At 35.2% G+C, this 11,825-nt stretch overlaps 2 protein-coding genes across 2 annotated transcripts; both read right to left on the reverse strand.

Moving 5' to 3' along the window:
* Positions 1-247: 247 nt before the first annotated feature.
* Positions 248-1,195, reverse strand: LOC138833614 (olfactory receptor 8H1-like). The gene has a single exon (XM_070031896.1). It carries the CDS (start codon positions 1,193-1,195, stop codon positions 248-250), a length of 948 nt encoding a protein of 315 aa, XP_069887997.1.
* An 8,254-nt stretch (positions 1,196-9,449) lies between these two features.
* LOC138833615 (olfactory receptor 8H1-like) lies at positions 9,450-10,397 on the reverse strand. The gene has a single exon (XM_070031897.1). The coding sequence runs from the start codon at positions 10,395-10,397 to the stop codon at positions 9,450-9,452; it is 948 nt and encodes a 315-aa protein (XP_069887998.1).
* Positions 10,398-11,825: the final 1,428 nt, after the last annotated feature.

Consider the following 11,825-nt stretch of genomic DNA (forward strand, 5'->3'; position numbering starts at 1 on the left):
AAGCCTATTGTCAATTATTTGAGCTCTATATTTTATTAATTTTTAAGTAAGTCAAGTATTATTCATCTTAGAATATTACAAACTGGATTACACATTGCATTCACAGAAAACACTCTGGGTAATATTTAAGACTGCATGGCTTTGGTTACATTCAAAAGCAGTATTTTTGTATGTTTTTAGAGAGAGTCAAAAGACCTGCCCAGTAAAGACAAAAACAAAAGATAATTTTAAAGGCTTATAACCACTGTTATTTTATTTGCCTGAACCCACCTCTTTTCTGCATGACTCTAATGAAAGCATTTTTCACTTCCTTATTTCTCAGACTATAAATGAGTGGGTTCAGCATTGGAATGACAATAGTATAAAACACAGAAGCCACTTGATCCTTGCCCAGGGAGTAGGACTTCTTGGGTTTTAAATAAGTAAAAATGACGGTGGCATAAAAAATGGTGACCCCAAGGAGATGGGAGGCACAGGTAGAGAAGGCTTTCTGCTTTCCTGAAGTGGAACTGATTTTCAGAATAGTCGACAGAATGCACACATAGGACACACATATTATGATAAGTGAGATTATTACCGTGGAACCAGCAAGACACATTATCGTCATCTCAATGAAATAGGTGTCATTGCAGGATAGGATTAAAATTGGGGATGTGTCACAGAAAAAGTGATGGATTATGTTGGAGTTGCAGAAATGCGATTTGCTCATGCAAAGGGTACTGACAACAGAATCCAAAAGGCCAACCATATAGGACCCAGTGACCAGGACTCGGCAGAGTCTTGGTGACATAATCACTGGGTAGTGCAAAGGGTTACAGATAGCAATGTAGCGATCATATGCCATAGAGGAGAGAAGAAAGCATTCTGTTGCGCTAAGCAAAATAAAAAAGTACAACTGAGTGAAACAGCCCAAGTATGAAATGCTCTTAGAGGAAGTCAGCAAGTTCACTAAGGTTTTAGGTGTGATGACATTTGAATAACATAGGTCAAGGAAAGAAAGTTGAGTGAGAAAAAAATACATAGGTGTGTGAAGATGGTGATCCAGCCAAATGATTAATATCATACCTAGGTTACCCAGCTCAGAAGTCAGGTAGATCAGGAGAAAGAGCAGAGAGAGGGCCAATTGGACCTCTCCAGAATCTGTTAATCCCATAAGGATGAAGTAGCTCACGTTTGTGTCATTCCAGGTATTCATAATGGGGTAAAGTTAACTATTGAGAAATGAGAGGTGAAAGTGTAAATAAACTCATGAAGTTTTATTCTCTGAGCTGTTCAGTGTTCATTTTTAATAATTAATTTTGTCTTTATCAAAATTGGTAATAATTTAAGCTTTGATTCACCTATGAATTCCTATGCATAATAGCAGACTGATGTTAGAATACAGAACATAAATAGTGAGGTATTTCTTAACGAAAAAGATTCTGAAATTCCTCCAAGTGTTATCTTTGACAAAGGAGATTTTTAGCCTGCACAAGTGGTAGACCATTGGTGCTTTTATGTTTCCAGTATCCTAGATTTGGAGAATCAAGCTAAATTTTAAATAACTTTATTTGAATTATATTTGGGTGTTGATTCTAGTCTTAGGTCTTTGACATGAAACAGCAGGATCTTACCAGTGAATTTTACTTAATAATTATTTCTGTAAATATGAAAAGACCATTATTCTGAGGAAATATTGAGAGGAGATTCAGAGAATCATGTTCATTTGTTTGTAATGTCGATAATAAAATTCCAAATTTTTACTTTATGGTATTGTATTAGTGCACATTTATATCACACCATTCACAAAGGTTAATTTCTTGATTTTATAATATACTCCAAAGTCTAACAATTAACCTGTAATTTTTCCCAATAATTATAACTTGATCAATCTAGATCAGGTCTGCATTTTTGTTTCAAGCAATGCTGATATCAATTAGCACAAGCACAAGTCATATGTTTACAAATAATGTTCCAACAAAGCAACTGTTATCTGATCTGATTTTATAGTTTTTAGAAGAATACTTACTGTGAGTCCAAGCTGTTGAAAAGCAAAGAATTCATTAAAGATTGTCCATATAATATGTTAATCCTCAATTGGCCTCTCAGAACTAATAAAATGAATAATAAAATGTGAAAGGTTCTATGATGTAGCAGCATTTGTTGTTCCATGTATACATTTTTTGTGCATTTTGAAATTACTGTTTCTTTTCATCTGTGGTAAATTAAATCCTTCTAAAAAGTGTGTTCTGTTTGATTTAATCTTAAATATACTAGGTAGGTCTGCCTCAAAAGAATACCTAACAAGTACTTTGGTTTTCTACAGAGCAGTGGTTACACCCTCTCCCAGCTGCTAGCTGCAGGGCACCTCATTTAAAGGGCTTGGAGAATTGTGCAACACTGTGTCATTCTCAGGGACCAATTTCCAGCAAAAATAAAAGTACTTGGCATGTGTTCAAAGACAGAAGTTGCAAGCCTTAATGTATAAAATGTTGCCTTTTCTATCTGGTTACAAAATGAAGAACATGATTACCATTTCCTGTTGAGGATGCCTACATTATATATATGTATATATATATATATACATATATATATACATATATGTATACATATATAAATGTATATATGTATACATATACATATATATATACATGTATATATATACATATATATATAAATTAAAGTAACACTAGTAATCATTAGAAAGCTTTAGCATAAATATTGACTTTATGACTGTCACTATAAAGTAGAATCTTTAAATGTTAGCATGAAAAATTACATATTGAGTAGTACAATTATGTCATGTATAGTACATGTGTACTATATATTATGGAGTGCAATGAAATTCAGAGAAATTCATGAAAATCATTTTAAATTATAATTGCTACTTTGTCAATCATTTCACAATGTGCAGAAAGTGCTTATTTGGACATACTATATATCCTTGAAGAACTGCATACTTATTATTGTGCTACATATTTAATATGCTCATTTCAATGTGAGAACTTTGTAATATGAAATCACTTGTGCCATGAGGACACTGGGTGAACATCACAACCTTTCTTGGTGACCCCTCACTCAGTCAGTGCACAGAGTGCTTCCCAGCTCTCAGGGACCACACTAATTATTCAGCTTCACAAGGTTCTGGGCTCTCTCCTGTCTGCACTGGTTTTGTCCTGCTTGCATCTGTACATACTAACTGTGCACTGTGGTTTACTCTGTAGGTGGACCTGATTGTTTACAAAACAATACTTGTCAGGAAATGATAACACAACCCTGACAAATTTGTCAATTATAATAAAATATAACATAATATAATATATAATATATGTTATATATTAACATAACATAATATATAATCATAAAAAAGGGCTGGGAAGGTTGCTCAGTGGTAGAGTGCTTGCCTTGCATGCCTGAGGCCCTGGGTTCAATTCCTCAGCACCACATAAGCAAAAAGAAAAAAATATGCCGGAAGTGGCGATGTGGCTCAAGTGGTAGAGCACTAGCCTTGAGCTGAGGAGCTGAGGGACAGCGTCCAGGCCCAGAGTTCAGGCCCCACGACCAGACCCCCCAAAAAATAAATAAATAAAACAATATATTATGCTGGAAAAAACGATCTATCTAGATGTATATAAACAGGTGATTATTTCCTTACATGAGTGAAAAAATTAAAATAATGATAATGTATTAGAAATACTTCATTGAGTCTTATTTATTTTCCCAAAGGAGGATTCATGGTTTCCATTATTTGCAATAACTAATAACTGTCTGAGACAAGTAGAAATGATCAGAAAAACTGATATTAGGCAAAATGAACCCCAAGATAAGGATTCAAATGTTTTTTCTTTCTTGTGATTTTTTCTAACATATTTATAAGATGATTTCCTTGTTGCTTTTTTTGTCCCTCCCCCACCATATAACCCCTGCTTTCATTGTATTTGATGTTGGTATAATTTATGGAGAGGAAGGGAAAAAACCAACCCTTTAAATAGGGATACAGTTGAACTCACTGCAACAATAAGATATACAAGTCTTAATGTTGAAAAACAAACTCTACAGCTTTGGGTTAGAGTGAGGAGGGGGAGATGGGAAGGAATAGGAAGGGGAAACAAAGGAGGAGGCAACAACGCTTGATAAGACATGTACTCATCACCTTGCCCATGTAATTGTAACCCCTCTGTATGGTATTTTCACACACAAACACACACACACACACACACACACACACACACACACACACACACACACACACACACACACCAAGGGTGGTGAAAATGAAAAGAAAATCTGAAAATGCATGAAGTGAGAATCATACTAAAAACTTCCCATCTGAACTCATCACAAAAGCCATTTGTTATCATTATAAAATGAGTTTCTGAAGAAAAATAGGTGCTCATAACCCAGGTTTCCAAAAGAAAACCTACTGAATTAAATAGAGAAGTATCATTTTATGTATTCCTTATTTGATGAATTTTTACAATGACATTGTTTTGTAATTAAAATTTTAGTTGTTCTGAGACAGAAATATTTTAGTTTCAAAATTCAAGGTCAAACTATGTGACCAGCTGAGCTTAAGACAATTAGCAATTAGGCTGGGGATGTGGCTTAACATGCCTAGCATGCTTGAAGCCCTGAGTCTGATTCCCTAGTACCACATACACAGAAAACGCTGGAAGAAGTCTTGGGATCAAGTGGTAGAGCTAGCCTTGCACACAGAGAGGCTCAAGGGCACTGCCCAGGCCCTGAGTTCAAGCTCCAGGACCGGAAAAAAAATAAAAACAAGAACAATTAGCGAAATGTGTAATTTTCTGTCATTGTTTATTGGTGGCCAAATTTTTGATGAAGAAAATCATTTGAACAAATTTGCTATGTGTAGTTTTTATTTTCCAAATGTAAAATGGACATTGATCATGTGTGTGTGTGTGTGTGTGTGTGTGTGTGTGTGTGTGTGTGTGTGTGTGTGTGTGTGTGTGTGTGTGTGTGGAGAGAGAGAGAGAGACATTATGTATTATATTTTTTACATGTTTGTTATATCAATATGTAACATTTTATCAGTTCATCAGTTATAGGGAAACAAATTCATTTTAAAATATTCCTCAGCACCACATAAGCAAAAAGAAAAAAGCTGGAAGTGGAGCTGTGGCTCAAGTAGAGCTCTAACCTTGAGCTGAAGAGCTGAGGGACAGCTCCCAGGCCCAGAGTTCAGGTCCCATGACCGGACCTCCCCCCCCCCCAAAAAAAAAAACTAGAATGTACTTTTAATAAAAAATAAAATATGGGTCATATACATACTCCTGTGATGAGTGTACTGGTATTATTTCTGTATGATGATTTCATCTCTCTGGAAACATGTGAATGTTATAAAGGTTTATTAAGTAAACCTAAAGAAATTGAGTGAAGAAGAGTGAATACACTAAATTTATTTATATGTACACTTGAAAATATAAGAATGAAACAAGACGAATGAATTTGGAAGACAGGGTAATCATAAATGACCAAGTGATTTAGATTGATAGACATGTGACTTTGGTCAGGGCGCTTTGTACTATACAAGAATGTAATAAAGAATTCCTTTTGACCAACTGTGCTAATTAAAAAAAAAATCACCTCTATAGACCATAGTCACTGAAAGTCCAGTATTTTGAGTGGAAGCTGGGGGGACTTTTTCCTATGTAAATTTTGAGTGGATGTGGAGAATCACACTCACACATGTATAAGGCAGACTAGGCAGAAAGTTCGCAGTGGATCAATCTTGGCATGTGCAGTCTACAGGACTCTCTGCAATGCAGGCAGAATGTCTGTAAACAGGCACAGAATTCTTCACACACAATACCAGTCACAGGGTCACCTGACCCCACGCTGGCTTCCTCAACAACCTGTGCAGAGTGGAGCTGATCTTAAAGGAAGTCACAAGTTGCCTGGAAATGAGAAGTGCTTCTTTCCTCAGCTGGTACATGGAAGAGACTCTATGTCCTGGGACATTTCCTTCTGACTCACTATTTCCCCTGTCATTTTCTTTGATTATGTTTCCAGATAAATTTCTGTTTCACACAAAATTGTTTCAAATAAAATAGGTGATCCTGAGACTGACAAAAACTTTCCACTGTTTATCAAGCTTCTTTTGCAGAATCAGCCTTTGCATTTTAATGTTTGAACAGTGAGTAGTTAAGGTAGTGTGTAATCAGTGTCTTACAGTGGTCATCTTCCACAGTAACCATTCCCTAATAGTTCTGAAGGGATAAGGCTCTGAGCTATCTTCAGGGTAGAAATGAAAGACCTTGTGTGTTACTTTCACAAACTGATGTTTCATGATGTCCATTTTCATAAGAGACTGTAGGAATCAATGCTATCCACCTCTCTTGATTCTTTCTAGAAGCCTGCAACAAATGGCAGCAAGTCTTATTAACACAACTCTTGGGAATCAGAGACATTCATGGCTGTACTCCCAGAGCCAATTAGTGGATACTTGTCTAGGCTGCTGAATTATTCTACAACACTCTATGAATCACAATCTGTTGGCTTGCTTTAATTGTTGGAGTAGAATAAAATGGTTAATAGGAATGTTTATATATATATATATATATATATATATATATATATATATATGTGAATTACATGGTATTCACGTTTTTGATGAATTATATTTTTGCTTTCTTATTTTTTTAAAGAAAACCAAAGGAAACCATGATATATCTACTCTGGATGAAACCAGAAATGATATTCCAGGAAAAAGTATTTCAAATACATGTTAGTGTGAGACTTTGAGGAGACAAGCAAATTTTACTTATATAAGTATTGTCCTCAAACATCAGTCTTCTTAAAATCATATCTCTATTTACTGTTTATTCTTTATCATGTTTCACATGGAACTTACAAAGACAATTGTCATCTTATTAGATAGTTGTGTCACTATCCAATTCTTACATGTCCATCAGAAAGTATTATTGAAAGCCTTTTTCCAAAAGCTGTAATTTGCAATAGAAAAACAAATGCATTTTTCTGTATTCATTTTTAATATCAAATACACATCACATATTAGGAAACACTTGCATGAAAAAATTAACTCTTAAATTCAGTCTACAAATGAACTCACAAATTCTTTCAACAAATGTGTCATACAACCAACTATTCATAGACACTTTCTTATGAATTTGATAATAATGAAGTGTAATGAGCTGCGGTCATTGTTTCCTTAGAAGTGTAAAAATTAATTCAGATGTGAAGTCAGAAGTGAAAATAATATTTTAATCATTTTCATAATGGAAAAGATGATGATAGGACAATGGCAAATAATCGACCTTTTTGAGCGCATTATGAAAAAGTCTTTAGGGAGAGCAATTCTCCTCCTCCTTGAATATGAGTCTTTTATTAGAAGTAAAAGTACTTTAAACAGTGTGATGAATGCACACCAGAAGAATCAAGTAGTCATTTACTTGATAGTGACCAACACAAAAGGTTTATTATGAACAACCATTCTATAGACAGTTGTCTATAGCTATTAGTTGAACATGTCTGTAGTCTTGAAAGGAAGGGCAACATGAAGGATGTAACAGCCTAAAGTAAATGAAGCCAAAGAAACTATTCTAATTATCAGGAGAGTCAATGGTTTTAAGGAAGTACATGAATTTAGAACTTTACTCTCAGAGACTATTGAAGGGATTGGTCAAGGGACCATGTTAATGTGAAAGGCTATATCATTTGTGAGAATTAATGAAAATGGAGGAAATTAAGAGAGACCGAAGCAGAAACACATTTGAAGGTTATTAGAGAGACAGAATCAAACGAAATAATCCAGTAATTTTCAATATAGTGTCTAGTGTCACTACTGAATTATTTCACTACTTGTCCCACCATTTTGTACCTCACCTCAAACTGCCCAAACACAAACCAATAGACAAGACAGTGTGCTTCCATCAATGTATTTGATGTTGGTATAATTTGTGGAGGGAAAGGGACAAAACAAATTGTTTAAATAGAGATACAGGTGGACCCATTACAACAGTGAAATGTACAAGATATTATGTCGAAAAAGGAACTTTACAACTTTGGCCTGCAAGGGGAGGGGAGAGTGGGGGTGGGGTTGGGGGGATGGTGGAGATGGTGGGGGGGGTTGGGGATTGGGGGGAGGTAGGGGGAGAGAGGGGACAGGATGGGAAGGGAAAAGAAAGAAGGAGGCAACAATGCTTAATAAGAAATGTACTCATTATCTTGCCTATGTAGTTGTAACCCCTATGTAAGGTATTTTCACAAAAAAAAAAAAAAAAAGGAAAGACACGGCCCATTTGTAAGGAAATGGAACAACTTGGAAAATATCAATTTAAGTGATTTTAAGACAAACCGAAAGATACATAGGTCCATACATGAAATATTTAGTATGCATCTAGAATAGTCTTAGTAGATGAGCAGAATAGCTCAATAGCACTGTATATTTGACCATATGAGAAAATGCTAAGCGAAATGAACTCCAAGACATGGACACAAGTTTTTCTTTGTTGTTGTTGTTTTTAGTGTACTATGTGATTTCTTGATTTTTGTATGCTCTTCCCCCTGTGGTCAGTTGTAGCTGTATTTGATTTTGGTACCCTGGTTGCGTGTATGTTTATTTGATTAGGGAAGGGAAGGGGAACAACGGAATGGGGAGACAAAGGACAAGGGAGGAACGAAGCAGCAGCAATATACACAAGACACTATGTTGAAAATGATCCGTACAAACTTGGGGGAAGAAGGGGCAGGCAAAGTAGGAGAAAAATGAGGGAAGGGTAACAATTTGACAAGAAATGTATTCTACCTCACTTATGTAACTGTAGCCCTTGTAATCACCTTGACAAAAAATAATAATAATTAAAAAGAAGAAGCAGCTCTGAGTTGATACTTTTTAAGTGCTTGATTAATGTGATAGTAAAAAAATATTAACTTAGAATAAATACTAGTACAATCATAGAAACTAGGCTTGGAATGATGGTGATATCATGGTAGAGTACCTAACAAATGCAGTGCCTGGGATTCAAGCCCCAGAATTATGGGGGTCTGAATTAGGAGGGAAGGGAGAGAGGGAAGGAGGGAAGTAAGAAAGGGAATAAGGGAAGCAAGCCAGAGAAAGAAAAGATGACATTTATCATCTTTAATAGTGAAAATACAAGCTCTTATTATAATGTGGTGATAATAATTCATAATAAGGGAAATTGTAGAACTCTTCCAGATAAAAAAATAATGGACGTCAGAAATGCTTATTGTCAATTATTTGATCTATATATTTTATTAATTTTTAAGTAAGTCAATTATTATTCATCTTAGAATATTACAAACCGGATTACACCTTGCATTCACAGAAAACACTCTGGGTAATATTTAAGACTGCATGGCTTTGGTTACATTCAAAAGCAGTATTTTTGTATGTTTTTAGAGAGAATCAAAAGACCTGCCCAATAAAGACAAAAACAAAAGATAATTTTGAAGGCTTATAACTACTGTTATTTTATTTGCCTGAACCCACCTCTTTTCTGCATGACCCTAATGAAAGCATTTTTCACTTCCTTATTTCTCAGACTATAAATGAGTGGGTTCAGCATGGGAATGACAATAGTATAAAACACAGAAGCCACTTGATCCTTGCCCAGGGAGTAGGACTTCTTGGGTTTTAAATAAGTAAAAATGATGGTGCCATAGAAAATTGTAACTCCAAGGAGATGGGAGGCACAGGTGGAGAAGGCTTTCTGCTTTCCTGAAGTGGAAGTGATTTTCAGAATAGTCGACAGAATGCACACATAGGACACACATATTATGATAAGTGAGACTATTACTGTGGAACCACCCAGGAGCATTATCATCATCTCAATGCCATAGGTGTCATTGCAGGATAGGATTAAAATCGGGGATGCATCACAGAAAAAGTGATGGATTATGTTGGAGTTGCAAAAATGCAATCTGCTCATACAAAGGTTGTTGACAAAGGAATCCATAAAGCCAACCATATAGGACCCAGTGAGCAGGACTCGGCAGAGTCTTGGTGACATAATCACTGGGTAGTGCAAAGGGTTACAGATAGCAATGTAGCGATCATATGCCATAGAGGAGAGAAGAAAGCATTCTGTTGCGCTAAGCAAAACGAAAAAGTACAACTGAGTGAAACAGCCCAAGTATGAAATGCTCTTAGAGGAAGTCAGCAAGTTCACTAAGGTTTTAGGTGTGATGACATTTGAATAACATAGGTCAAGGAATGAAAGTTGAGTGAGAAAAAAATACATAGGTGTGTGAAGCTGGTGATCCAGCCAAATGATTAATATCATGCCTAGGTTACCCAGCTCAGAAGTCAGGTAGATCAGGAGAAAGAGCAGAGAGAGGGCCAATTGGACCTCTCCAGAATCTGTTAATCCCGTAAGGATGAAGTAGCTCACGTTTGTGTCATTCCAGGTATTCATAATGGGGTAATGTTAACTATTGAGAAATGAGAGGTGAAAGTGTAAATAAACTCATGAAGTTTTATTCTCTGAGCTGTTCAGAGTTCATTTTTAATAATTAATTTTTTCTTTATCAAAATTAGTAATAATTTATGCTTTTTCTCACCTATCAATTCCTAAGCATATCGGCAGACTGCTGTTTGAATACAGAATATAAATCGTAAGGTATTTCTTAATGAGAAAGATTCTGAAATTTCTCCAAGTGTTATCTTTGACGAAGGAGATTTTTAGCCTGCACAAGTGGTAGACCCTTGGTGCTTTTATGTTTCCAGTACCCTAGATATGGAGAATCAAGTGAAACTTTAAATAACTTTATTTGAATTAATTGTATTTGGATGTTGATTCTAGTCTTAGGTCTTTGACATGAAGCAGCATGATCTTACCAGTATATTTCATTTTATAATTATTTGTGTAAATCTAAACAGAACATTTGTCAGAGTACATATTGAGAGGAGATTCAGTGAATCATGTATTGTTCATTTGTTTGCAATGTTGATAAAGTCAAATTCCTGATTTTTCACTTTATGGTATTGCATTAGTGCACATTTATATCATACCACTCATAAAAGTCAATTTCTACCTTGCATCGTATACTCCAAAGTAACATATAATTTTTCCCAAAAGTTATATTTTGATCAATCTAGATCATGTCTGCATTTTTGTTTCAAGCAATGCTGATATCACTTAGCATAAGGCACAAGTCTTATGTCTACAAGTAATGTTCCAACAAAGCGATTGTTAACTGATCTGATTTTACAGTTTTTATAAGAATACTTACTGTGAGCCCAAAGAGTTGAAAAGAATTCATTAGAGATTGTCCATATAATATGTTAATCCACAATTTGCCTCTCAGAACTAATAAAATGTATTATAAAAGGTGAATGATTCTATGATACAGTAGCATTTGTTATTTCATGTATACATATTTTTGTATTTTGAATGTACTATTTCTTTTCATCTATGATAAATTAAATCATTCTAAAAAATGTGTTCTGGTTGACTTAATCCTAAGTATACTGGTTAGGTCTGCCTCAAAAGAACACTTAACAAGTACTTTGGTTTTCTACAGAGCAGTGTTTACAGCGTCTCCGAGCATGCTAGCTGCAGGGCACCTTCTTTAAAGGGCTTGGAGAATTGTGCAACACTGTCATTCTCAGGGACCAATTTCCAGCAAAAAAAGAAATTACTTGGCATGTGTTCAAAGACAAAAGTTGCAAGACTTAATGTATAAAATGTTGCCCTTTCTATCTGGTTACAAAATGAAGAACATGATTACCTTTTCCTATTGAGGATGCCTACATAAAATAATATGCATATATATATATTAAAGTAACACTGGTAATCATTAGAAAGCTTTAGCATAAATATTAACTTTGTGACTGTCACTAT

Source organism: Dipodomys merriami, unplaced genomic scaffold (assembly GCF_024711535.1).
Source record: "Dipodomys merriami isolate MVZ:Mamm:240054 unplaced genomic scaffold, mDipMer1.0.p SCAF_21, whole genome shotgun sequence".
NCBI lineage: Eukaryota > Metazoa > Chordata > Mammalia > Rodentia > Heteromyidae > Dipodomys > Dipodomys merriami.

What these genes read in the sequence shown, in the direction of transcription:
- LOC138833614 (XM_070031896.1), bottom strand. Translation starts at nt 1,195, where the DNA reads ATGAATACCTGGAATGACACAAACGTGAGCTACTTCATCCTTATGGGA.
- LOC138833615 (XM_070031897.1), bottom strand. Translation starts at nt 10,397, where the DNA reads ATGAATACCTGGAATGACACAAACGTGAGCTACTTCATCCTTACGGGA.